The sequence below is a fragment of the Adiantum capillus-veneris genome, chromosome 19, assembly GCF_014529385.1.
Source record: "Adiantum capillus-veneris isolate H3 chromosome 19, ASM1452938v2, whole genome shotgun sequence".
NCBI classification, from domain to species: domain Eukaryota; kingdom Viridiplantae; phylum Streptophyta; class Polypodiopsida; order Polypodiales; family Pteridaceae; genus Adiantum; species Adiantum capillus-veneris.
In genome coordinates this window covers 84,272,792-84,285,828 of record NC_140949.1, presented here as the reverse complement: position 1 = coordinate 84,285,828, position 13,037 = coordinate 84,272,792, and the positions used below count along the sequence as shown (strand labels likewise).

The 13,037-nt window shown below is 41.8% G+C and overlaps 1 protein-coding gene across 1 annotated transcript; it reads right to left on the bottom strand.

Annotated features, from left to right (window-relative positions):
• Window positions 1-5,198: 5,198 nt before the first annotated feature.
• On the bottom strand, window positions 5,199-8,837 carry LOC147434376 (Protein kinase superfamily protein). The gene is made up of 3 exons (XM_086490860.1): window positions 7,046-8,837; window positions 6,564-6,626; window positions 5,199-6,449 (listed from the first exon to the last, which is right to left on the bottom strand). Exons 1-3 carry the CDS (start codon window positions 7,833-7,835, stop codon window positions 5,284-5,286), a joined length of 2,019 nt encoding a protein of 672 aa, XP_086346986.1. The 5' UTR covers window positions 7,836-8,837; the 3' UTR covers window positions 5,199-5,283.
• Window positions 8,838-13,037: the final 4,200 nt, after the last annotated feature.

Genomic DNA, 13,037 nt, shown 5'->3' with positions numbered 1-13,037 from the left:
GCAAGATTCCACTCTTCAATCTCTTGATTGTCTGGATGTAGCCAATTTGCACCACCTCCTTTTCATTCGGCCATCGACTCTACTTGTGTCACTATCACTCAAATCTCTTCTACTTCAATGACCCTTTTTCTTCTTGGCTTGCTGCTCAAGTTTTAATGCTCTTTGAACCAAATCATTAAACTTCCTGGTTGGGGCTGGAACCTCCTGTTGGGCCTTAGCTTCTTACTTATGAATCTACTAAGGAACCAAGCCCTCATTCTTTTCTCTGACAAGGGTTCATGCAACTGTCGAGTCGGTTCCTTGATCTTTTCAACATAGCTTCGAACTGATAGTTTCCCTTGCTTGATTCTGTCTAATTCACAGAGGATGTCCTTGTCACCCCTATCATTTCTAGGCAAAAATCTTTGACCAAATTTGCTGTAAGTTCTGAGATGGCATGATGGGTAATGATATTACCATTTCCTAGTTGCATCTTTTAGTGTATAGGAAAAATACTCCCCCCACTCATCTTCATCGATATCTTTGAGCAACTCAGCATATTGTTCAAATGCCTGAATATGCTCATATAGGTCATCCTTCTTACCCCCTTGAATACTGGAAATGCAATTTTCAAATAAGTAGATCATTCATGATGCCTAGATTTATCTTTTAAAACTAATTTTTTTTCTTTGGTTTGTCTTTTATTGTAATGATCTGTATCGGTATCCCACTTATCATTGTCATCTGTCTCAATCACAGCTCTGGCTCCGAGTGTTTTTTTTTTTTTAACTTCCTTTGTACTAAATGGTGACTTTTCTTATTGCATTCATTGTCAGTTGTATGCTTTTGGCTTTTTCCCTTATCCTTCTTCTGAGATTCCTTGGAGTGAGAGCGCCACTCTGCTCTCTCCAAATGCCTTCGCCTAGATTGGTGAGAATGTCGAGAATCCTCCATCTCCTCAGCTTCTCGCTAATCCAAGTTCCCGTCGGTTTCATTTCCAAGTTCAATGTCAGTGTGAGAGCCTCGGTCCGACTCCTGTGGAATGGTACTGGCACAATTTGGTTCCTCCATGAATCTGCTTGTCGGCCTTCTTCTGCATACGACTCTTCTAGGTAACATGATTGAATTCAGCTAACTCTAAAACCCAACTAAGAGATAGATTCTCTATCAAGAGCTATTCAGTTCACCATCATGATCACCAAAATGGAATGAGATGGTCACTTTTGACAGCTATTCTATGTTGGATTGTTAGAGTTAGTCAAATCAGATCATGCAAGCAGACTTTTTATGTTATAAGGGTCCACATATACACATGTAGCAGAACCTTTGTATCAACTCGTAAGAAAGAATCAAAAAATTTAATGGGAAGCCATGTATACACATGCCATAAGGAAATTAAAAAACTTGTTGCTTATCTCTCTAACTTTAAGGAAAGTAAACTAATATGGAAGACATGTGGTTGTGACAGTGGATACTAGCCCCACAAGAATTGGATGGGCGATTGGGCAAGTTGATGAAGATGGCAAGCGATAAGTGGTGAGATTTGGAGCAAAGGCCCTAAGTACTCGCCAACACAATTATGCATAGGTAAAAAGAGAATTATGGAGTTTAGTCACAACACTAAATTGTGATAAAGAGTATTAAATAGGAGCAAATGTAATAATGGAAACTGATTGTCTACCCCTTTTTGGAATGATCACATGTTGTTCAAATTCTGACATTGCTATGTTGAGATGTATTGCCTACATGAGGTCCTGGAATCCAAAATTTAAGCATATTACAGATAAAGATAATTGAGTTACAAATATGTTTCCTAAAGCAAGGTATGATAATGAAGAAGAATTGGTTGTCGAGGGTGATGATATAGACACCAGGTTTTATACTAGCCCTCATGCCAAGGGTGGTCATGTTTGAATGTCAAATGCACTTGAGTTGTTTATAGGAACCTATATGATGGTGATTGGTTGTTGGTTGAACACTTTCCAAGCACTTTTGTGGTCCGATCAAGAGTTCAAAAGAGTACACTGAAAAATTTATGGATACTATTTGAAAGATGGCTACTTGTGGAAGCATCCAAAGTAATTATATGGGATGTCGTTGAGTGTTGTGAATGATAAGGATACCCAAAAAGAGCTTATAAAAATGTTTCATGAGAGTCTTTATGTTGAACATAGAGGTGTATGGGCCACATTTTCCAAAATCAAAGAGAGGTATTAGTAGAAAGGTATGTAAGAAATATCTCAATTTGTGGAGTCTTGTGAAACTTGTCGAATGTATTCAAATATATGTCATCGGCACCCTACTCACCTATTGGCCACGCACTATAAGTGAGTAGTACATCTGATTACAATGCCATTGGGTTTATGGCAAATGAGATACATAATGCTTGCACGAGAAGACTTCACCAACCAAGTTAAAGATCGTGCTCTAAGAACAAAAATCACAGAAATTTCTATAGGAAGATGTGATTTGTTGTTATGGCTATGTTGAGAAAATAACAACAAATAGGGGTGTGTTGGATGCTAACAAAGCCAAAGAGTATTTCTCTAGGTTGGGCATTAAACTTGCTCTCACTATTGCTTACAAATTTGAAGGAAATGGTAAATTTAAGTGTACACAACTTTCTATCATTAAAGCTTAGGTTAAGGCTTACAAAAGTAAACTGGGAGAGTGGCTTAGGTTATCGCACTATGCTTTATGGGTTGATCGTACAACTCATAGCTCAGTTATTGTTTGGATGTCTTTTGAGTTTATGTATAGAGGACACACACCCATGTACACCTGATTTGTCCGATAGGTTGACTTGCATCCTTGGTATACAGCAGACTCCAATGTTACATTGTGACAGCCAGAGTAAGCAAAGAACCTCGCGTTTCATTCCAAATCAGAACACATCGAGGTCAAGTATCATGTGATATTAGATATTTTGTCAGGTATCATGTGATATTAGATATTTTGGCAAGCAAACGAGTTGAAATAGCTAAAGTGCACACAAATGAGAACTCACGGGATGCTCTGACAAAGAGTCTATCTTCAGAGCGGTTTGCACATTGCATACAGATGATGGACGCAGGGTGAAGCTACAGTCATGCTTCACAATTGTGCAGGTTTGTACATACATAGCTCACTTCGCCCATGTTGTGATTGATTGTAAGGGTTTCAGGCCCCATGTCTGGGTCCAGACGCCCATCACTAACCCGTAACCCTATTCTTTGGATGTAATGAACAAGGAGTGGTGAGAGTAAGTCTCACCAATAGCTCCACCATATTGTGTGTCTCCTAGTGCACCACACTGCACCCACGGACTTGTGCATGCTTGGGTGAGAGAGAGTCTCACCAATAGCTCCACCATATTGTGTGTTGCGTTGCACCCACACACTTGTGCCCACATTTGCTCTCACAATGCCGTCACTTGTTGCGTTTTTCTCTCTTTATAACATGCTTAACTTGGTTTCAGAATGTACAAATGTCAAGTGTTTCTAAATGGCACGCTCGCCTTATCTAAAAAATCTAATGCGGACAATCCAATTCAAATTTTACGTTGCCATAAAAGATGTATCCCAAGTGCTTGGCAAGTGAAAAATTGCGGTTTAACATGGAATTTAAACTTCAAGGAAAATTTCCACAATTTTAGAGATTTTTTTCCAACTCGTTTGGAAATTTAATAAGAAAAAATATGGACATTTAATAAGAAAAAAATATCAATTTTGAACTAAAAATGGTCATTAAATGGTAAAAAATGACCCAAAAAAATAGATTCAAAATGTCATATTAACGTCCTTGCCATTGTTGCTCAAGCTTAGAGATGCTTATAGAGCCAAAAATTGGCTATCTAATACATCGTAGATAGATTATAAAGGCCGGCGACCTGGTGACCTAGTGCAGCACCATGCTATTTCTACCCTCATGTGCGAGCTTGTGAGGCCACCAATTAAGATTCTCTCATGAAATAATAATGTAGGATCTACAATTTGCTTGATTTTCCCGTGAACTCACATTCAATGGCCTGATGCTTTCCTAGCCATACTACAAACTTCTTAACACCATATAAAATCTGACAAGGGACATGTAAAGACTCCGAAATCAAGGGTTGTAATTATATACAATTAAGCGATCTTCAATAAGGGAAGTGCTTCGTAAGTCAAGGAGACAAATGCCTCTGTGCCAAAGCTCGGGAAGCTAACACGATCAGATACTTCCGCAGAGAAAGGCCATAAACAAGTTTTCGCCCACATCAAGTGGGGAGTACCGTTGCAAGATCAAAGCACAAGGGAAGACTAAAGACCTTCACCGACTCAAGTCTTGTGCAGAGGCAGAGGGGCAGATACTTCAAAGTGCATTGCAATCCAAAGCTTTAACCACGTACATCAGAAGATGAATGCTCAATGTACTTGCCCAGCTTGTAAGCTTGATTAGGATGAAATGAATAAATTACAAGAACAATCACGCCACCTACCATCCTGTGTGCGCAACCCTCGTTGGGGAGCTAGGGACAGTTTTAGATTTCCTTTCACTGTGTTCCTTTTCTGTTCACAATCCATCGACAATTGATCAATTTGGCATTTTTCATGATCCCTCTTGAAAAGCAGGTCTTGAGTTCAGCTCTCCTCGTCAGATATATCTTTAAGGTCTCTTGGGATTGTTTCCTACAACGTTAAAATTCTCTTCTTCTTCTTCTTCTTCTTCGTCTTCTCACTTTCTCTCAGATTTCATTTGTCCTTTTACCGAGGCCCGGAGGACACACATGCACATGTCATTCGTCTGGTATGCCAATCTTGGATAGACATTAACTCTGCAAGACCTCCTTCTCACCAAAAAGGAAGTACAAAAGCGGGGTAACAATGTGTAGGCTATGTAAACATCAAGATAGGATGTAAGATGAGTGTGAAATGAACCAGTGTGGGAGTGCATAATGCCATGTGATGTGGGCATGATCCCAACCGGAAAGAGTTCACGACCTTGCCCATGTGTGAAGACCTACCTCTCTCTCTCTCTCTCTCTCTTTCCATTTTGAACTTCCAACAACTTAAATAAGCCAATGAACGTGCATTTGGTATTAACAGATATAAATTACTAGATATACTAGTAGAACTCAACATGATACTCACACCCTGCATAATAATCAGTATGTTTATATCAATCACACTCAGCTACTACTGCATAGTGCATGAGGAAGGAGACAAAAAGTTAGGTCTTGCACTAACTCAAGCCCGAAAACGTCTCACACCAAGTCCTAATATCAGAATTCAAAGCCTGCCTTTTGCATTTAGTTTTGTACACAGCAAATATAACAGGTCTAGACCCTCATGCAGTGCGGAAGGAGCTTTCACGGCTCTCATCCGCTGAAGAGCACGACACTGACTGAATTCTAGCAGAGCTTTCCTTCCTCGAGTTCCACAATTGACTCCTTGATCTATCAAAAGACAGCCTTGGCACCTTTGACTTCCTTGTTTCATTTCTCACAAACTCAAGCTCTTGAAAGACTTCCTTAATAGTGGGCCTTGCATCCTTATCATAAGATAAACACCTATATGCAATCTCCGCTACAACCTGAATCATAGCCCTTACCTGAGGATTCTTTCCTGCCTCCAAACTCGGATCGATCACGTCATCAAGAGTGCCATTGCCAATCCTTGCGAGGGCTAGATTGGCCAAGTTCACTTCACTCTTGTCGCGTGTGAAGTCGACTACCTTCAAGGCAGTCATGATTTCCACCAGCACAACCCCAAAGCTATACACATCACTCTTCTCAGAAAGGTGGAAGCTCTGCTGGTATTGAGGGTCTAGATAGCCCGGAGTACCTTGAGGAACTGTAGAAATATGAGAATTCTCGGTAAAGATAAGACGCGAGAGACCAAAATCAGCCACCTTAGATGTGAAGTTCAAATCCAGCAAGATATTGCTAGATTTTACATCCCGATGATAGATGGGAGGGTCTAGAGAGTGAAGGTAGGTGAGAGCTTGAGCTGTCTCAGTGGCAATGTTGACACGGCGGGACCATGTTAAGTGGGTACCTCTAACCTTTTGCAAATGCTCTGCTAATGTCCCATTAGGGACATATTCATACACAAGTAATGGGTCTCCATACTCGAGACAGCAACCAAGCAGCTGCACAAGATTTTGGTGTTTTACGGCCGTCAAGACTTTTACCTCATTCACAACCTGCTGAATGCCCTGCATATAACGGTAATTAATCCTCTTAACAGCAACTAATCTGCCATCTGAAAGCTTCCCTGCATATACCGTCCCAAAAGCTCCATTGCCAAGCTTATACTGATCACAAAAGCCCTTTGTAGCTTTCTCCAAATCCTTGTATGCAAAAACCTTTGTTACACTATGATTACATAGCAGCCCCTCAATCTGCTTTATGTCTCTCCTGCTTTGCACATCCTGAAAGGCTCGTTTTCTGCGATGTAGCAATATGATGGCCAGAATGCTGACGACCACAATGATTGTACCCGCCGTCAAACCTGCAAGCAAGTCTCCAGTTTTGTGAAATCATGTAGAAAGGTATTTACATATAGGGCAAGGGAGAAGAATGCATTGTGTAAGTGCTGCTTTGATTGGCGAGAAATCCCCCTTACCAGCAGATAGGAGGACCAGATTTCTTGTACAGCCAACAAAAGACTCGTGTCTGCAAGATGAAACTGGACACAGAAGCGCGTACGTAAGAACTCTCATGTGATACACGCATGTATGTATATAAATGCACGTGCATAAAAAACTACCATTATCTACAATACCTTCACATACACAAAAATACAAAAGCACAAAAAAGCATGTGTATGAAAGTAAGCACGATGCACAGGTATACTCAAGACACACATACATTCAAGCATACGATTACACAACAAACCCACACATACATATGTGTCAACACTCGACATGTGTGTATATGAATGTGTGCGTACAATACGTACGTATGCTCACGCAGACAAGAAGATACACACACATATATTAAACAGCAAACACGCACATACATATGTGTTTACAAAAGTATCCAAGCAGACCTACATTTAACAAAAGATTCACACATACACACACAGAGGTCGAATCTAAATTATACCATTTGCATGGCAGCCCAATCCCGTGGCAAATCCATCACCCACAAGTCCATTCTCGCAGTGGCATTGATGACTTCGACCATCATCGCTTAAATTGCACTTGGCATTGGCAGCGCAAGTGCATGGTCCTGGAACCCAAGCTTCAAGCTCCAGACCATATTGCACTTGAATCTGAACAGGAATGAGTAAATTGATTGGTTGGGAATGTAAAGTCCAACTCACAAAGCTTGTGCAGTTCCTCATCAAGCTCAGCAAGCTATGGTCTTGCAGCGACCCACAACAATATCGGCGTGGGCAATTATAAACCCGCTCTAGATTTGAAGCCCCATCAAATCCGGGCTGAATATCACAACTACAGCTACTGCTTGGATCACATTTATACATCATCAGTGCATTCCTCCGAGAGATATTGTAGCTGCTTCCAGGTATCGCATAATTGGACTCACCAATGAAGTTAAAAAACTCAATATTAGCATATCCACAGGAAAATTCGCGCATCGGGTTGATGGCAATCGTCTGTGACGTGATGGAAAGAACCCTAAAATCCGTTTTGTTCAGCCAAACGAGAAGCTGAGACTGATCATTGCATTGTAACTGGAAGGCCGGTAACCCACATTTGCCAAGCCCGAAAGGATATGGGATGACAGTGTGTCCGCAAGTTTCAGGGCATAGGTGGCAATAGCAAAGGGGCACTCTGCTAATTGACGTGCAGATTACAAGGAGAGAAAGCAGGCTATATTGAAAATTTATCCACATTATAAAGAGCTGGAGAAGGAAAGTGCATGCATGCATGCAATGAGCATGTCCAGCCTTCTTTGCTATGGAGTATGCAGACTGGATGAAAGGGAAAAGAACATGGTGATGTATGTGGCAGATTGTGTAACAACAAGCACAATGAGACCGTTAGGTGAGTCACATTATTCAGGTGGTTGTAGATGTTAGAACTTTGGTACTAGGACAATGAGTGCAAAAGCACAAGCAGAGACATTGCTCTGCGTGTGAGATGATGAATTGTAGAGGCTCAAGTGTGTGAACAAAAGTATGTATGTGCATGCACAGAATTGTGTACGATCGAGTTCGATCTGACATTCATCGACCACATGTTGCCATGGTCTGGTCGATAATGGAGCTAGGTATGAAGGTAACCTGATGAGGACACGGATTTCAAGAAAATAGCACTAACCTTCTCCAAGGAAGCATTGTTAGCTTGGTGCAGAGATTGGGTTTTAAGATTGTCGTCTCTCTCCTTTGCCTCTTGAAGCTTGAGCAGCGAGAGGAGAAGCTACAACAGAGAGATTGCTACTGAAGGCTGTACCGGGAGGGCGTTGATTGAATAGGAGCTCGAGTTTTAGCAGGTTCTGCTACTCTCCTGTTTCCATTTCTTTCTCAAATCCGTCCCTGCTTCCGCTATGCGCCTATGTGAGTGAGCGAGAGTGTGTGTGTGTGTGTGTGTGTGTGTGTGTGTGTGTGGTGCTAGTGTTTGTGTGTGTGAAGGAATGACTAAATTTGAGACAGGAGATTCATGTGCGCGCGCGGGCGGCGCGTTACTGGATTTACGGACGACGCAGGAGAGCGCTAAGAGAGCCTTCTGATAGGGTGCGCACATGCTGAAGAAAACTAGCCGCTGCGGCTGACGATGAGAGCGAGAGTAGCAGCTGTGTACCACTATTTGAAACTATCCCCAATACAGAAGAGAGAGCAGAAACGAGGGCAGGCTACAGCAGGGTCGTGTGTTGCATTAAACGTGGGGGTTGACGATAAGGCGAGAGAGAGGGGGGGAGAGAAGGTAGTAGGTGACCGAGAGAGCGAGAGTGCGAGGACTAACTGTAGTATAAGTATCCGACTCCTGTCACCTGTGGTGATTCGATTGCTCTTGCATTAAATGTGGCTCTCTCAACTTTTCGGCTAGCCAAGTTTAAAAGCTCCATCCCACCCAGCAAGTTTGTGCCAAACAAGAGCAACATGTGGAACGGTGGAAGGCTTCCTAGGGCTCGGTTCAGACTCAGCGGCGGAAGAGAGAGGGAAAGGGGCGTGCTGCTAATATGGCGATGACTGACTGCACGATTAGATAGCTTGTATCTTCCGGGCCAATGAAAAATTGGGCGACTCTTCCCTCCCCTCCCCCCCCCCTGGACGAAAGCAGCTTCCACCCAAAAGCCTGCAAAAGGAGCAGCCAACTCAGATTCACTCCAATGGAAGGCGTACACACAAGCCCATAAACACAAAGGTTGAGTGCATGCCTCCGCACTGTGTGAACCAAAGGCAGTGGAAGAAGAAAGAGGGGTTGCTTCTTCCAACGCTCAATCTGAACCCACCCTAAGGCTGAGGTCACATTGCGCGGTGGAAGAGCTTAGCTTTTTGCTACGAGTCAATCAGAAACACTCTCTATCTCTTCTTGCCCTGTTCACATAGGACGGTGGAAGCTGCCGACGGAGCAGCCACATCAAGGAAGAGAAAAGTCTTTTCTCTTCCAGCCTACCCTATTTCTCCCCCCCACCCCTGAGCATTTCCACCCAGACAGCTTTCTTCTCCAGCCTATGCAGCATTGCCATGCAAGCAAAGGGAGCACATACGGCTACCGTCTAGTGTGAATACTAGGCGGCGGAAGAGCTGAGCTCCCTTGTGTTCCGCCTGGAAGTGGTGGAAGGATGTTTTTCTTCCACCCTTCCAGTATGAACCCACCCAAAAAAGGAGGACTACAAGCCCATACCAAATCACCGATCAAAGCATGCACGCATGTAATCTGTACAAAACCAGTGGCAAGACCATATATTTGGAGCTACGCCGCAACTTCAGCATTTTACTATTTCTCAAAGACGTTGTGAAAAGTGAACCTACACACGACATTTTCAGATTTAAAAAAGGTTTTCGCTAGTTTTCCCAATTTTCAAGTTATGGCCCAATTTGGTCCGACTTTGTCATATTTGGTTTTGCTTCACATCTTTGATCTTCTATTCTGATCAATCTATTTGACATTATGATCATTTGATGATTTGGGGTTGAAGAAATACCCAAATCCCAGCTATCAATTGATTTTTATCCCCATTGGAGTCTCTTTGGACCTCTCAGGCCCTCTTGTGAATCTGGCTCACTTTTCAGGTGTTTTTTGGCAACTCTTGAGTTACAACAAGTTCACAAACTTCCCTTTTAAATTACGTAAACACTTTGCTCAAAAACACCACTTCTGTACTTGGCACTCTGACAATGCTGAATTTGACCACTGAAGCATTTTTCATGACCAAACACTGAAACTTTGCCACCTTGCATAATCAATGATCACTACATACAGTCTACAACCACTTTCTGGCAGTTCTGCTTCAGGGGGACATGGATCGTGATCCATGTTTGGACACAATTTTTGACAAAACTTTAGGGGTAGCTTTTGGACATGTTCTCCAAGCTAAAGATCCACTTTTTTTTCGAATTTGGGTCAAATTTCCCAACTATGGGTGAAAATGATCATTTGGGAATTGAATTCCCAATTTTGCTTGGTTTTTGGTGATTTCCAGGTCCATTTCACTCCAAATTTGTAGGGCACATTCCCCAAGGCAAGGCCAAACTGTCTAGTTAAAAATTTCTCTGTTTTGGCATGTTGGGGGACATGGATCATGATCCATGTTCCGCAACATTTTTTAACTGTGAGCACAACAGTGTAAAGGCGCTTTACAGGGGGAGCATTTTGCACCACTGGTCTTTCAAAAATGAAGAGGGAGACATGGATCGCGATCCATGTTCCACCCCATCTGACAATTGTACTTGCATGGGCAGATTCTGCTAGTTGAATGGAGCATTCCTATGTACTTATTTTTTAATTTGGACTTGGTTTGTTGATCCAGGAGTCCTCTGACAGTTCCCACAAATCCAGACTTTGTTTTGAATGTTATGCACTTGTTTTGTGTTTTTGGCAATTCGCGGGTGTTCTAGAGCTAAAGAGGATCATACCTGTCCAATCTGGTGAAGTATGGATGTCCGGTGTAGCTATAGCAAGCCAAACCGCTACGGAGTGCTCTAGGTCGCAAAAGACTCTCTAGCTCTCTCTCTCTCTTTGAACTGACTAAATGCAAATGAAGTCTAACTTGCCTAATTTGACTATATGTGCTCGGACGTCGAATGCAATGTGCATACATACTTACCTTGCATGCTCACATTTCTCATGACATACTAGCTGCAGCTCAAACGGTACATCAATTGGACACCTGGTCGTTACTTGCCCTTGATTTTGCAATTCTGGTCCGTTGTAAGTTGGCTCGAATTTTGACATGTGCCAAATTCTTCCATATTTGATATGCTCGAAGTTCTTGCTTTCTAAATTTGGTGTTTGCTTTCAGAACTCAAATCCAAATTTTCTAGCTCTGTTTATCAAATTTTGATCTTTATTCTGTTAAAAAGAAGGAAAATTAGTAAAAATTATTATCAATTGGCTAAATTTTTTTCCAAAATTATTCTTCACACTCATATGTAGATACTCTCCCTCCAAGCATCTCACCCATCAAAATTTGTCGATATGGCTCACTATTATGCCTGATAAGAGTCGTATTCTCCTAAAAAAGCAATAAAAAAGCAAAAACTTAAGCAGAAAAATGTGGGTACTGAACGAATTGTTCAATGGTTTTCGCTGGCGAAGTTTCATCTAGATTGCTTTTTCCAAACAAAAGTTTTTGAAGACGTATCGCCCGTTCTTTAATGGTTTGTTTAGTGAGTACTATTGGCGAATTGTTGATGTGGCCTAGCGTAACTTTGGGTACCCACTTGAAGGTTGGTCTTGGAGACCTAGAAGATGGTTGTCGGTTGGATTATGGTTGTCGATTGGATTGTTTGGGTCTCCATTGCCAGGATGGTTCTTTGGCGGTTGTTGACTTCTCTAATTGGAAATTGGGAATCCATTTGTACTTTGGGGATCTTCTTGAAGCATTGATTTACTTTTTGGATTTCATCCACTGTTTAAGCTTGTTTTGAGGGGTTTTGGCTCCTTGAAAGCTTGGCTTGACTGATTGTGAGGTCCCAAACCCCGAAAAGATTGGGGCGACTTGATAGATGGCCTTTCTTTATTCTCCTTTTACGTTGACGATACCCTACTCCGTTTCCACAAAGTAGAGATACGAGCAACAGAAGAGAGGAAGTCCTCTATCCATCGTGTACGTGGTTATAAGGGTCATACGCCAAAGGTCAGGTCGATAAATCAAGGATTTTAATGAAAGTTGTTTCCTAACATAATGATGAAATCCTATTGACATATTTAGAATCCATAACCAACACTTTTTCCCCATGTTTAAGAGGCACGCCCGCCATCCATAAACCATAAATATGATATGAGACTTGGTCTAAATTAACTCGACTAATCAGGTCCATAGCTTTCAGGGGTACATAGATTTGGGACTCTCGACTCTTGGCACAATGAGTCGGAGTGGAGAGTTTCTCGACTAATCGAGACCACCCATCATTGACTGGCAACCTGAGCCAGCCCTCACTTTCCACCCCACACTCACACTTTTTAGCTTGTTTTCTAATTACTACCACACTGTTTTACATATACAAACAATGTTCCTTAATCAATTCCAGACACAGATTCTTTTATACAACCCTTCATACAATACCAAAACAATTTAAACAAGCCGTAATGAAGACATCCCTATAATTCAACAAAAATAACTTTTTCAATTTCTCATGAGTTGTTGCTACCCGTTAACTAAGTACCATGTTTATGTTGCTACCATCAATTGAGTTCACCTGCTATGCTCACAAAGTAATCTCTCAAAAATGCTTCACCTAAATTCCTAATTCCACTACTCTCAAAGTTCATCGGCCATTTCCATTACATTGGTATCATAGCATTTGGTTTCTCTTTTCTTACTTAAGAAGAGAGGTCCTTAAGTAGCCTATTAATGGTTGATTTTGTTAATTATATTAGGGCAAGTGGGACTGGGATCTATTATCAGTTTTGTTGAGCTCACTATGTGGGATATGGTGCGCACCTCTGGAGCTTTGGACTTAATA